Source organism: Oryctolagus cuniculus, chromosome 12 (assembly GCF_051225735.1).
Source record: "Oryctolagus cuniculus isolate XC-2025 breed Fujian yellow rabbit chromosome 12, ASM5122573v1, whole genome shotgun sequence".
NCBI lineage: Eukaryota > Metazoa > Chordata > Mammalia > Lagomorpha > Leporidae > Oryctolagus > Oryctolagus cuniculus.
In genome coordinates this window covers 53,030,797-53,046,195 of record NC_142878.1, presented here as the reverse complement: position 1 = coordinate 53,046,195, position 15,399 = coordinate 53,030,797, and the positions used below count along the sequence as shown (strand labels likewise).

Sequence of the window (15,399 nt, the reverse complement as noted above, 5' to 3'; positions counted from 1 at the left end):
GTACAAATTAGAGAGCTATTGTGGATCTATGAGGAGGGTGTGGACATGCACAGCTCAGGATCCCAGCAGGCAAAAACTGAATAATGAAACTATGAGATATGTACACCATGGAATACTACACAGCGGTAAAAAATGAAATGCTGTCATTTGCAACAAAATGGATGAAACTAGAAAGCATCATACTTAGTGAAATAAGCCAGTTCCAAATGTACAAATACCATATGTTCTCCCTCATCTGTGGTAATTAATAGAGCACCTAAAAGGTAATCTATGGAAGTGAAATTGACACTTTGAGGTGTTATGACTTTGAACAGCCCTTGTCTCAGCTGTTGAGGAACAGTTTTTTTTTTTCCATACTATTTGTTGAACTCTTTGCTTAGTATAAAGTTAATATTATGTGTATAAAGTTAATCAAAAATATATCTTAGTAAGAAATAAGAATGGGAATAGGAGAGGAAGCAGGAAATAGGGAGGGAGTTCAGTTGGGAGGAGGGTACGGTGGGACTACTATGTTCTTAAAGTTGTGTTTATGAAATGCATGAAGTTTGTATATCTTGAATGAAAGGTTTCTGGGAAATTAAATATTGTATGGAACTGTGCTCCATATTAATCATTTTATTCAGACCATTACATTCAGTTGGGGTTGTCATAAATCAAAAGGGCAAATATGAGATCTAGTACTGATCCTATTGGAAGAATAATGAAGACATTTGAGCTTTATTCATGTTCTTGTGTTCATGGTTTTGAAGCAACAGAGTGTATTAGTGAATATTTCTTTTTTTTATTTTTTGACAGGCAGAGTGGACAGTGAGAGAGAGAGACAGAGAGAAAGGTCTTCCTTTGCCGTTGGTTCACCCTCCAATGGCCACCGTGGGCGGCGCGCTGCGGCCGGCGCACCGTACTGATCCAATGGCAGGAGCCAGGTCCTGGTCTCCCATGGGGTGCAGGGCCCAAGCACTTGGGCCATCCTCCACTGCACTCCCTGGCCACAGCAGAGAGCTGGCCTGGAAGAGGGGCAACCGGGACAGAATCTGGTGCCCTGACCGGGACTAGAACCCGGTGTGCCCATGCTGCAAGGCAGAGGATTAGCCTAGTGAGCCGCGGCGCCGGCCAGTGAATATTTCTTATAAATGCAGTGAGAAGACTGACTTCAACAAGTTTGTGGGAAAATGGAAATCAAATATATTTTTGTGCAATAAAAATTAGAAATTAGTGTATAGTTTTTTTTTCATAATGTCCAATTTACACTCACTTTTTGAATGCCTCTAGTATTAACCTAAAATATATGTCAAAGAAGAGAGAAACACATTTTGTCTAACAAAGGATTTGAGAATTCTATCATGTGGGAAATGGGTGATAGAATAGAAAGTTCTTAGAATGGAGAATTTTTTTTAAAGATTTATTTATTTATTTGAAAATAAGAGTTAGAGACAGAGGAGAGGGGGAGAGAGAGAGAGAGAGGTCTTCCATCCGGTGCTTCACTCCCCAATTAGCCACAATGGCCAGAGCTGTGCCAATCCGAAGCCAAGAGCCAGGAGCTTCTTCCAGGTCTTCCATTTGGGTGCAGGGGCCCAAACACTTGAGCCATCTTCTGCTGTTCTCCCAGGCCACAGCAGAGAGCTGGACAGGAAGTGGAGCAGCCAGGTCTCGAACCGGTGTCCATTTGGGATGCCAGAAGTTCAGGCCAGGGCGTTAACCTGCTACACCACAGTGCTGGCCCAGGAATTTTTATATTTGTACAAGCATGCATTTTACATATATGAGAATTTATGTGCATTTATATAATGAAATGAGATTGTTTCTCATAACTTTCTTTACATCCTTAATGTTGTGAAATGTGAGTGAGGGGTTAGATATATTCTCTATCACTCAGTGAGAGAAATGAATTCAAGTCACGGGAACAGGGCTTCCACTTCTGGAAGCGAGGGAGTCCATGCTTCCCAGGAATAATGTCTCCAAGTTCTTTAGGCCCATTTTCCTATTTGTATTAACCTCACACCACACATCTGCAACTTTTAGGCTTTCACAGATTTATTTTTGGAGAGGTATCAGAAAGTATCAAGAAATTAAAGGAGATGAGAAGGGGCAGTTGGCAGAGGGAGATGACCCTGGGAATTTTCAGAATATACAGGATTTACTAATATCTTGGGAGAAAGGATATTGTAGTGGAGTTTTTGAGAAAAAGTGATAGAGTATGAAATCTGAGCCATCAACATCCAAGGCAGTAGAAATTCATTGCAGGAGGGTTGCTTGCATTCTAAAGGAATTTCCACCAAGGCTTTAAGCCAACCACTGCCATTAAGGACACACTCTTTTAATATCATCCATTTTTATATCAGAAAATAAAAATATACCCCCAAATAAACATACATGGAGTTACATTTTTTGAATTTCCAGCCTCATGATTTCTTTTCTGAGAATTTCTATTCTTTCTTTCATTACTTAGCAGAATACAAGCTACATAGCAGCAGAAAAGGATTTCTTAAGAAGATGTTAGATTTCTCATTGCATAGCAACCCAATCTATAGGCCAAATGGTTTTTTAAGTTTGTAATACTAATATCTCCTGGAACTTATTCCATGCTCCTTTGTCACTGAGATTTTATTTTATTTTTTGACAGGTAGAGTTATATATAGAGAGAGACAGAGAGAAAGGTCTTCCTTCTGTTGGTTCACCCCCTAAATGGCTGCTATGGCTGGCACTGTGCCGATCTGAAGCCAGGAGCCAGGTGCTTCCTCCTGGTCTCCCATGCAGTCGCAGGGGCCGAAGCACATGGGCTATCCTCCACTGCCCTCCTGGGCCATAACAGAGAGCTGGACTGGAAGAGGAGCAGCCAGGACTAGAACCTGGTGCCCATATGGAATGCCAGCACCACAGGTGGAGGATTAACCAAGTGAGCCATGGTGCCAGCCCTTGCATGCTCTGTGGCTGACAAATCCTGATAATTGACTTGGCTGAGAAGGAAGGTATGTTCTTTTTCTATGAGGGTGAACCATGGTATTTTCTTCATTTCAAACATGTAAACTCAGTCCATCATGGAATAAACATCAATAGCATCTACTTATTTCCACTAATGACTCAGAAGGGTGCATAAATATCAACTTTTGTCTTTACATATTTACTGTGTATTTAATCTCTGATCAAAGACCTAATTTATTTGATCTACTGCTGCTTTCACACATCCGAGTTCCTCCTTGGTTAAGAGAACACTTACCCAGAAAGTTCAGTAGTTAGAGCTGTGACCACTAGATGGTAGTGTACCTTTGGTGATGCAGAGTATGGGGACGTTCATTTGAGTGGATTTTGAATGAAAGGCTTACAGCACAGGCAAAACCATTTTCTAATTGGCTGGGTAAACAATATGAGATACCAAAATGCTTGCTAGAGAAAAGAAGGGTCAACCTGAGACTAGAAGTAGCTCTCCTGGCTGGAGATTGCAGGTCTAATTGATCTCATCTGGGGAGAACAATGAACACATCCATTGGAGCTTCATTCATACTTTTGTTGCTGCAGCTGAACTGTGAGTTGAGGTTTTTTTTTTTTTTTTTTTTGAATGAAGCGTGTTTGTGGATGTTCTTTGTAAGTCCAGGGAGAAGTCTGGTTTTATTCAGGTTTCCTCTATTTATTGTTGGGAGAGAAAATTCTGGACAGTAATGATTGCCTTTCTACTTCTGCACAGGGATGAGCCAAGCAGAGAATGTGGAGCAGCTTCCTTCTACTCTGAGTGTCCAGGAAGGAGACAGCTCTGCTATCAACTGTACTTATTCCAACAGTGCTTTTAGCTATTTCCCATGGTATAAACAAGAACCTGGACAGGATCTCCAGCTCATCATAGACATTCGCTCAAATATGGAGAACAAGCAAGACCAAAGGCTCACTGTTTTACTGAATAAGGCGGCCAAACATGTCTCCTTGCACATTGCAACCACCCAGCCTGGAGACTCTGCTGTCTACTTCTGTGCGGCGAGTACACATTGCTCCCCAGGCACCTGCATGCTGTACCCAAACCTGTGGCTGGAGCTGAAGCCTCACCTTCTTTCCTTGCACCCTGACATTTTAGTATAGAATTTTCCACATTGCTTGCCTGCAAATGGAAACTAATGTATAAACATTAACATATACTGTTTATATTGTGTATTATATATGATACATATTGCAAATGGAAACTAACATATAGACATAGCATACATTCAGACATATCAGAATCAAATTGTCTGACAAGAATTAATAATATAGGGGCTGGTGCTGTGGTGCAGCAGGTTAAAGCCTTGGCCTGAAGCGCTGGCATCCCATATGGGCCCCAGTTCTAGCCCCGCCTGCTCCTCTTCTGATCCAGCTCTCTGTTATGCCTGGGAAAGCAGTAGAAGATGGCCCAAGTCCTTGGGCCCCTGCACTGACTCGGGAGACCTGGAAGAAGCTCCTGAATCCTGGCTTCGGATCGGCGCAGCTCTGGCCATTGCAGCCATCTGGGGAGTCAACCAGCGGATGGAAGACCTCTCTCTCTGTCTCTACCTCTCTCTTTAGCTCTGTCTTTCAAATAAATAAAATAAATCTTTTAAAAAATCTTATAATTAGTCACCCACATAATAGAAAAATATTGGGTGTTTTTAGGGACAAGGACAATTATTCTGTATTTGAAGTCATCAGATGTAATGGTGATTCCAGTGCAAGATCTGAAGATGCCTCAAGAAATCTATGCAAAGCCAAAATTATTTTGAGGTAAGGAGGATAAACTTTGGTACTGTATTAATAAATACATCATGTTGATTTATCTTTTATATTTCATCCATTTGAAAGGCAGAACCACACACATATGTACACACACACATAGAGAGAGAGAGAGAGATCCTTCTGGTTCACTCCCCAGATACGTGTAATGTCAACATAAGGGCTGAGCCAGGCCAAAGTCAGGAGCCCCAGAACTTTATCTAAGCCTCCAAGGTGGGTGCCAGGGCCCAGGAACTTGAGTCAACACCCACTGCTTCCAAAGATGCAATAGAAGGAAGCTGAATCAGAAGCAGAGTATACGGGATTCAAACTAGGAACCCTTTGTAGGATGTGGTGTCCCAAGCAGCAGCTTAACCTGCCACATCTCAAACATCTGGCCCTAAGAAATAGGTTATGATAAGTGGTGAGTCTTTGTTGTCTGTCATGTTGTTCAGTGACATCATGAGTGTAGTGCCTTATTTTTACATCCACACTCAAAGAATGGTTGACCATAATTACTGATTCTGTGATCGACTGTCCTAAGGAGACATACTGAATCATGTAAGACAGTTTCCCTTCAGAGTTGACCAACAGAATATAGCAGCTTTCTGTGGCTCATTTTGGGTTCCAACTGAAGTAGTGGGAAAAATGTAAATTTAAAGGCTGAAAACCAAATGACCAACTCTAGTATCTCCCATGGCCTTTATGAACAGACTTGGCGGTTCAAACCAAACAGAGAAGAAAAGACTTATGACAGGCCTCAATGATGGAAACCTTCATTTATTTTAGCAAAGAGACATTAGTTTCCTCTTTTTTCCAGCTGTTTGTTCCTGAGATCGGCCTCTGGACAGACACTGGAAGTGAGGAGGAATATTGTTATATAAGTAGGCAGGTCTGCAGTTCTATAGTGATTAATTCAAGGCTTTGACTTTCTACAAAATGATTAATCATTATTTTAGGAGAAACAGCAACACACATGGATGTGAATATGCACCATTATTACACTTTGAGTTGTCTCTAGCACCCGTTATATACAGAATTTTAAAATAGATGACAAACTTCCAATCCCACCATAGACGCAGCAGTTGAAAATAGAGATTGGTCAGTTCATCAGCTTTCATTTCAATATACCCATGTTAATTTTCAGACTTAATTGTAATTAAATGAAGAGTTGGTTAATTCAAAAGGAATTTTGGGGTGGGCAGGACTCTTGGCCAGTGCACAGAGAAGCTTCACATGACACACACCCACTTACTACTCCAGGAAACCTCCACTTCCTGTTCTGTCACAGCAGCCGCAGCAGCAACACATAACCCATTAATTCTTCCTTCTCCCTGTCAGGCTGACCCACAGTGCACAGCTCTGGAACTGAAGAACAAAATATTTTTCATTCTGAAGAGGAACCAAAGCATGTTGCTCTCCAGCCTTCCAGGGGTGATCCTGGCTTCACTGTGGCTGGGTAGGGATGACCCCAGTGGGAATGGGTCCCCTATAAGACCTCAGGTCTGGAGGTGCAGGAAGCATCTTATGGGGACTTCGGGAGAGAAGGGTAACAAGGCATTAAAAATATTTCATCATCTCAAGACACCTATTCTAACTTTTCTGATTCTTTTTACCTTCAGGATCTGCTATTGCCCAGAAGGTAACTCAAGCCCAGCCAGCAATATTGGCACAGGAGAAGGAAGCAGTGACCCTGGACTGCACGTATGACACCAGTGTTTCAAGTTACGGTCTCCTGTGGTACAAGCAGCTCAACACAGGGGAGATGATCTTCCTTATTCGTCAGGACTCTTACGGCCAGCAAAATGCAACTCAAGGTCGCTACTCATTGAATTTCCAGAAGGCAAGGAAATCCATCAACCTTGTCATCTCCGTTTTACAATTGGAAGACTCAGCAGTGTACTTCTGCACACTGACAGAGGACACTGTGAGAGGACTCGCGTAGGGAGGCGTACAAAAACCTCACGAGTCTGTTTGAGATCTTTGCCTGCCTCCGGGACCAAGGCAGGGAGGGAATCATCTTCCCAGACAGGATGTGGCCAGGGCTGTGGCAGCACAGATGTCTGGTGGTAGAGAAATCACTCCAAGAGAACAGCTCTTTAGATTCATAGATCACAGCCAGCATTCTCATGTGTCCTAAATATTCCTATCCCTGAGTCTTTGGCCTGAAATGAAGCATCCAGAATTTGTGAGAAATGATTGAAGGAAATGTAAACACACAATAAATAGTTTTTCATGTGACCGTTAGATTGTCATAGAAGAATTGGTTAAGAAAGTTCAGAAATATCTGAGAGAAAAATCAGTAAAAATTTTGTGAATTCTTGGATTATCAGATCAATTTGTTCAGCATATATTTAGTGAATATATATTCTACCACGGGCATTGTTTTAAATAAGAAAGGTCTTGGAAGCTCTCTTTGCTTCCTGTTTTCAAATTAAAAACATTACATTGCTTTGAATTAATTTGATTTAGGCGTGTTTTCAGTGCATAAAAGATATTTACATTTATGTTCTAAAGGTGCCTAGTATATGACAGCATTCATAGTAAGAAATTTTTCCTGGGCTGGCAGTGTGGTGTAGTAGACTAAGCCTCTGCTTGCAGCACCAGCATCCCCTGTGGGTGCTGGTTTGAGTCCTGGCTGCTCCTCTTCCAATCCAGCTCACTGCTATGGCCTGGGAAAGCAGCGGAAGATGGCCCAAGTGCTTGGTTTCCTGCACCCATGTAGCAGAATGAAGAAGCTCCTGGTTCCTGGCTCCAGATTGGCCTAGCTCCAGCCATTGCAGCCATCTGGGAAGTGAACCAGCAGATGGAAGATCTCTTGTTCTCTGTCTTTCCTTCTCTCTGTAACTCTACCTTCAGAATAAAATGAATGAATCTTACTTGGGCCCCTGCACCCACATGGGAGGCCAGGAGGAGGCTCCTGGCTCCTGGCTTTGGATCAGCGCAGTGCCGGCTGTAGCGGCCATTTGGGGAGTGAACCAACAGAAGGAAAACTTTTCTCTCTGTCTCTATCTCTCTCTCACTGTCTGTAACTCTACCTGTCAAATAAAAAAAAAATCTTTAAAAAAAATTACATATTTTCAACACGGCTAGCATGGAAAAGCTCAGTTTCCATACTGTTGGCTTACTTCCCCCTCTCCAGTTGTATCCATAAAGTAAATGATAATTAGCGACCCTTAGAAGAGTAAGTAACACATCTCCTACCTAAAGATATAAACTTTTTAATTTGTATTTATTTAAGCCATACTTTCTCCAAAAACAAATCATGATTTTTAATATACTAAATTCTCACTTTCACTGTATGTTTCCACTTTTTAAATTAAATTCTATTGATATGTTTGTTAAATTCCATTCCAATAGTAGCTTCATGTTACTGTTAAGGTAACTCACTCCTCACAAATAGTTTTTCAAGATTTTTTTCTGATAATTCTTGGATACTTATTTTTTCAATATAGATGCTAAAAATTCTGTCCAGTTTCATCATGGTAAATAGCTCCCTATTAAAACAAATAAAAATTGAAAATAAGAAAATTAGAGTTCCTTTTAATAAATATACTATACAAAATGTCAATATCAATAGCCATTTTTATGAATTCATTAGGGGACTTTTATGTTCTTCATGTGGACAGACTCATGCCTGCCGTGCTCAGTCAACAGTCTGTGATCCAAAATTTTTATTCTCCCCCATTTCCCCCTTCCATCTCTAGCCAGCTCCATTTTCTCATGCCCTAAAACCAGGAGAGTAATGATTAGTTCATAAGTGACCTTAGTTTATAAATTCCTTTTACATTGGCATCTGGGAAACAGATGTGTAGAATAGAATCTTAAGGGTGAGCATCTATTTTTTTTTTAATTTATTTGACAGGTAGAGTTATAGATAGTGAGAGAGAGAGACAGAGAGAAAGGTCTTCCTTCTGTTGGTTCACCCCCAAAATGGCCACCACGGCCGGAGCTGTGCCGATCTGAAGCCAGGAACCAGGTGCCTCTTCCTGGTCTCCCATGTGGGTGCAGGAGCCCAAGCACTTGGGCCATCCTCCACTCCCCTCCTGGGCCACAGTAGAGAGCTGGACTGGAAGAGGAGCAATCGGGACTAGAACCGGCGTCCATATGGGATGCTGGCACCGCAGGCAGAGGACTAGCCAAGTGAGCCACGGCGACGGCTCCCAGGTGAACATCTTTTAAAGTTTGTGTAAATTAATTTTAATTGTGGTAATATGCACATAAATACTAACTTAACCACATACTGTTCCACGACTTTGAGTCCATTTGCACTGTTGTGCAGCCATCACTGCTATTCGCTTCCAGAATACTTTTCACTGGTAGAACTGGAACTCTGCACTAAACTTTACTTACAACTGCTGTCATTCCAGCTTACTTTGCTCTCTCTCCATATATGAGAACGGAAGTTTGTAGTGGATTTTCCGGAATTCCTTTCCAGGATAAATTTTCACCAGGTTCTGACAAATGGGATTTTGAAGGTGGGGGAGATAGAGAAGAATTATATGAATCTAAACAGTATCTGGGCCTCAGTTTCTTGCTTATTGTGTCTCTAATAAGCTATTCACATTCTGACACTGGACTCATGGAGGTCTTTCATCTGAATCTCCGGAGAGTGGTCTCCCGGAAACAGATCGAGCTAAGTTTGCATCTATGTGAAAAGTTTCCTTGGGAGCAGGTCTCCTTAGGGTGTGGAAATAGCACCTGTCGGATTTGCTAGCTTAAACCTTAGCTCAGAGTCATTGAAATAGTGAGGGAATAACCCAGGTCATCCCACAGGGATTATTTTTTTTTTTTTTTTTTTTTTTTTGACAGGCAGAGTGGACAGTGAGAGAGAGAGACAGAGAGAAAGGTCTTCCTTTTGCCGTTGGTTCACCCTCCAATGGCCGCTGCGGCCGGCGCGCTGCGGCCGGCGCACCGCGCTGATCCGATGGCAGGAACCAGGAGCCAGGTGCTTTTCCTGGTCTCCCATGGGGTGCAGGGCCCAAGCACTTGGGCCATCCTCCACTGCACTCCCTGGCCACAGCAGAGAGCTGGCCAGGGATTCAATAACTTCAGTGGTGCTTGTTCTGCCGGGGGCTCACAGTTTCCACCTTTCAGTGATCCTGCAATTCAGAAATACTAGACTTCATTAGTGCTGCTTTCCCCCTGAAAGTTCTTATTAACAAGATAGCAGTCTTTTAAAATTAAAATCTTAACTCAAATTTTTAGCTGATATCTAAAAATTGTACATATTTATGGAGTACCATAATGTTTTGATACCTGTATACATAGTATAGTGTCCAATCTTCTCAAACATTTAACATTACCTTTTATGAAAGCATTCAAAAATCATTTCTTGTTTTTTTTTCTTTTAGAGAAATATACAGTATATTATCAATGTCTATAGTCACCTACTGCACAATAGAATGCCAGAGCTTACTGTATCCAAGTATAGCTCAATAGCCATGAACAACAACCTTTTCCCATCTCTCTCCCTCCATCTTACTCTCCCTACTTTTAGCAAGTACCAAGTACCATTGTACTCCTAAGTTCTTTGAGTTCGACTTCTTTATATTCCACATATGAGTGAAATCATGTGGTACTTGTTTTTCTGCACTTGGATTAACAGAACAACCTCCAGTTTCACCCATGTTATTGCAAGTGACCAAGTGACAAGATTTCACTGTTTTTAAAGAGTGATATCTCATTGTGTTCATGTGGGGCTGTTTTCATCCATTCATTAGTGGATGGAAGCTTAGGTTGTTTTCTTGGTGATTGTCAATAGTGCTACAATAAACATGGAATGCAGATATCTCTTTGACAGAGTGATTTAATTTGTCTTGAATATATACCCAGCCCTGGGATTGCTAGATTATGGGATAACTCAATTCTTATTTTGAGAGCCTACCCATTGTTTTCCAAAAAAGTTGTCCTAATTTACATTCTCGGCAACATTGTCAAGGGTTTTGTTTTCTCCACATCTTCACTAGCACTTGTTATCCTTTATCTTTATGATAATAGCCATTCTAGCTGGAGTAAGCTATGTCCTCTTGTGGTTTTGATTTGAATTCCCTTGATGATTAACAATGCTAAGCATTTTCTTCATGTAACTGTATGCCATTTGTTTGCCATCATTTGAAGAAAGTCTGTTTAGATATACTGCCCATTTTTCAAAGTTTATTTATTTATTTATTTATTTATTTTTAAGCAAAAGGCAGAGCGCTAGAGATAGAGATGATAGGTAGGTAGGTAGGTAGTAGGTAAATAGATAGATACTTATTTCCTATAGGCTAGTGGACACTCTCAATGCTCACAACAGCCAGAGCCCTGGACCAGGTCAAAGCCAGGAGACAAGAATTCCATCTGGATCTCCTACATGGGTGGAAGGAACCCAGGTACTTGACTCATCTGCTGCCTCCTGCATGCATTGGCAGGAAGTTGGGTAGAAGCAGAGGCTAAATTTAATTGCATGTGCTCTGATATGGGATGTGGGCATCCAAAGCAGTGGCTAACTCACTGTGCCACAACATCCACCTCTCTACATCCCATCTTAAAATGAGATTATTTGGATTTTTGCTATTGAGTCATTTATGTTCCTTATATATATGATGATTATTAACCCCTTGTCAGATGTATAATGATATTATTTTGGGATGAAAGATATAGTGCCTTTGAAGTAATAGTGATTCCTCAATCAATGGCCACCTATTACTTTTGCTAAATTTAACAAATATTTGTTGAACAGTCACTGCTCTACAAATTGAGGTATAGTGCTGAAAAACATAGAATCTCATAATAATGACTTGACTTCTTATGTTAATTTGCTTTCAGTTCAAAACACTTTTATGACATTTCAGTGAGTTGTAGGCTGGCTTATAAAGGCTTGTATTAAATGTTCAAGACGATCGTTATCGTCTCAGCTGCAGATATATCCTGGACTGCTCTGCTAAGGAACTTCTTAGTCATGGCTTAAAAATAATACCTTAGAGGCCTTGACAGTTGTCATTAGATTTACCGAGGCTTCCTGAAGACTGAGCGGACCTTATAAAATAGGTTAGGGATGAGGACGTAAATCTTACTTTTGGAAGAAATCCAGGAAAATATCTCCTCTCAGTTCAGTCTTCGTCCACCAGGGGGCGTAGCTTCCCAACACAAGCACATTTCCTGTGTGCGTTAAGGTTTAGATTTCTCTTTTGACTGTGTCTTCTACATTTCTTCATGTAATAATCAAGAACGGTGTTTAGGCGACATTCTAGACATGAACTCTTCTCTAGGCTTAGTGACTGTGATGCTCTTAATACTTGGTAAGTAAAATGACTTTTAAAATTCGAACTCTAATGTTAACGTTAGCAAAATCTTTGAGTGTTCCCGAGTGTTTTATATTCAAGATGATACAGTTATCTCCTTTTCTATCCAGGAAGCACCCGTGGAGACTCGGTGACGCAGAAGGAAGGCCAAGTGACCCTCCCAGAAGGGGCTAACCTCACCATAAACTGCACTTACTCAACCACAGGATACCCCAACCTTTTCTGGTATGTCCAGTATCCTGGTGAGGGTCCGCAGCTCCTCCTGAAAGCCATGACTGCCAATGAGAAGGGAAGCGGCAGAGGTTTTGAAGCCTTGTACAACAAAGACAGCAGCTCCTTCCACTTGGAGAAATCCTCAGTGCAAGAGTCCGACTCAGCCATGTACTACTGTGCTCTGAGTGACACAGTGACAGGGACTGCAGGGGGAGCTGAGCACAAACTGAAGCTTCAGCAAGGGGCGTGGTGCTGAGTGCCTGCCTCTGCGGCTCACTGTGGTTTCTGCATAATCTGTGCTTGTGTGTCCACAGTTTTTGTGATTGATGCAAAAATCATACAAATGACGCAAGCAAGAAGATGTTAGTATCCTGCATACCTAAACCTTTATTAGTGAAATTGAAAACGGAGTCTAACATCAATAGTTCTTCCTCCATGGTCAAAGTAATCTGAAGGTAAAACCACTCAATTTCTTGACCTCTGAGCTCATTCTTGGAGACTAAGCCCAGCCCCCAGTCTTGTTCAGTGACTCAGCAGTTATGTGCCAGAGAAGGTATCATCTGCCCCTTGTCTGCTTGTCAGAGTAGAGCAACAGAGGTGCTGAGAGAGCTACAGGTCCCCAAGCCAGGACTTTTAACAAAGAAGGGAATAGAGGAAAAGAGGAAGAGCAGAAACGCACGTATTAATGAAGCAATGAAAAGAGAGGAGAAGTTCCTTTTTTGATAAATCAGATGGTGGACACAAGGCTATGTGCAAAAAGGAAAGGGGTAGAGCAAAGGCATGATTGAAGAAATGACTCACATCTGAAGAGAAAAAGAATCCCCACAGTTTCAACACTTGCCCCGTCCCCACCTCTGGGCTGAAGCACTCTGTCTTCTCCCCTGGGAGAGCTGGGATTTCGCTTATCGTCAGCACCTGTAGTTACACCTGATAAGCAGTTGGCCTTTAAAAATCATTGTTGAATTTAAAATGAATGATAAAAATACTATCACTACCGGAACAAAAGCCATCATTTATCATTCAATAAAAAATTTAGTATGGACTCTTATTCTAGATACTGAGGATGGAATAGGAAATAGACCAGATCAAAGATCTGTATCCTGAGGGAGCTCATAGTTTATCTGGGAGATGAGTGCCTGCTAGTCTCTTACACGCAACTCTTAACTTGAATCATATCTTTTAAATCTTTCAAAAATGGCTAAGTAAATGCTGCTGTACTTCTTTTCAGTTGAGAAAGTGGAGACTATACCTCTCTTATGCAAGATAATGTAGAGTCACAGTTCAGACTGAGGCCTATGGGCATATGTCTTGATGACTGATCTGTATTTATGCAGAGGTGTAGGAGCTTTTATTTGCTACCACATTGCAAGTGGTGAGAAGGAAACCTAGCAGACCGGCGCTGCGGCTCACTAGGCTAATCCTCCACCTGTGACGCCAGCACTCCGGGTTCTTGTCCCGGTTGCTCCTCTTCCAGTCCAGTTCTCTGCTGTGGCCCGGAGTGCAGTGGAGGATGGCCCAGGTGCTTGGGCCCTACACCCGCATGTGAGACCAGGAGAAGCACCTGGCTCCTGGCTTTGGATCAGTGCAGTGCGCTGGCCGCAGCGGCCATTGGAGGGTGAACCAACGGCAAAGGAAGACCTTTCTCTCTGTCTCTCTCTCTCACTGTCCACTCTGCCTGTCAAAAAAAAAAAAAAAAAAAAAAGAAAGAAAGAAACCTAGCAGAAAGCATCTCAGACTTGTTGAGCAACTGTAGCTCTGACCTCAAGATGGCAGTGTTCGCACAGTCCCTGCCTGTAGGTGTGATTGTGCATCACACAGACTTGATCTCTGATTGGCTGGCATACTCCCTGAGAATCAGCGTTAGAGGAGGAGGCGGAGGAGAAGGAAGAGCAGCAGCAGCAGCAGTTGCAGAGGAAGAGGTTGAAGCTGAACCTATAAATTGCATACAAGTCAGCTTTTGGAGGCAGCCCTCGGCATAATACATACGGATGGAGAAGCATCTGAGGACGTCCTTGGTGGTTTTGTGGCTCTACTATTATTGTAAGTTAGTGGACAGTTTTAGTCAGGTTGACCAAAGGCAGTCCAAGAGACAATTTCTTAGGCTCTGGGGCAAAGATGTAGTACTTTGGTGTGGGAGTAAGGGGAGAAACAGGACCACGTTCTAGTTCACCTGGGATTCATTGAGGGGAATGAGGCAGGGATTTAAAAAGTAAGAATGTATTCAGTCTGGAAGATTAATCTCTTTCTCTGCTTTCTGAATAGGGGTGAGTGGCAAAAATCAAGTGGAGCAGGATCCTCAATCCCTGATCATCCTAGAGGGAGGTAACTGCACTCTGCAATGCAGATATACTGTGACCCCCGTAAACAACGTAAGGTGGTACAGACAGGATGTAGGGAGAGGTCCAGTTCTCCTGATAGTCATGACTTCTTTTGAGAGCAAAAAGTCAAATGGAAGGTACACAGCAACTCTGGAATCAACCGCCGGGCACAACTCCCTGCACATCAGAGCCTCCCAGCTCAGCGATTCAGCCTCCTACATCTGTGTGGTGGTCGCACTGTGCTCCCTGGGCACTTGCTGCCAGTACCCAAACCTGCACCTGGAGGTTATTAAGGAGCTTGGTAGGCAGAGCATGACGGTGGTTTTTTTTTAATGGTATGTATAATTTCATTAAGTGAGTTAATATTTCTCTTTCAGCCACAATTTAGTTTAGGGTTCAGTCTAGATGTCTGCACAGAATAAAGACATTCTGGGCCCGGCGCTGTGGCATAGTGGGTGAAGCTACAGTTTGAGTCCCAGCTGCTCTACTTCTGATCCAGCTGTCTGCTATGGGCTGGGAAAGCAGTAGAAGATGGCCCAAGTGGAGACCAGGAAGAAGCTCCTGGCTTCTGCCTTCCAATCAGCACAGCTCTGGCTTTTGCAGCCGACTGGGGAGTGAGCCAGCAGATGGAAGACCGCTCTCTCTCTCTCTCACCTCTCCTTCTCTCTCTCTTTCTCTCACCTCTCCTTCTCTCTCTAACTTTCAAATAAATAAATAAATAAATCTTTTTTAAAAAGAATAAAGACATCCTTATTCAACACATACAAGTTGACTGCTACATGTAACTGTTCCCAAGGGTAAGCGTGTCACGTGGCACAACCACTACTGAAATAGTTTTGGTTGGAAAGGAGAGACCAGGTTGGTCTGGAGCCCAA

General features: G+C 42.4%; 1 long non-coding RNA gene and 1 gene segment (V, D, J or C); both read left to right on the top strand.

Annotated features, from left to right (window-relative positions):
• Positions 1 to 3,122: 3,122 nt before the first annotated feature.
• On the top strand, positions 3,123 to 7,954 carry LOC149123036 (uncharacterized). Its single transcript, XR_016217970.1, has 3 exons — positions 3,123 to 3,520; positions 3,680 to 4,719; positions 6,330 to 7,954. It is a non-coding gene; the product is annotated as an uncharacterized LOC149123036 (long non-coding RNA).
• A 3,630-nt stretch (positions 7,955 to 11,584) lies between these two features.
• LOC138844652 (T cell receptor alpha variable 9-2-like) lies at positions 11,585 to 12,477 on the top strand. The segment is given in 2 exon segments: positions 11,585 to 11,990; positions 12,104 to 12,477. Coding segments are annotated over 2 exon segments (405 nt in total).
• The last annotated feature ends 2,922 nt before the right edge of the window (positions 12,478 to 15,399 follow it).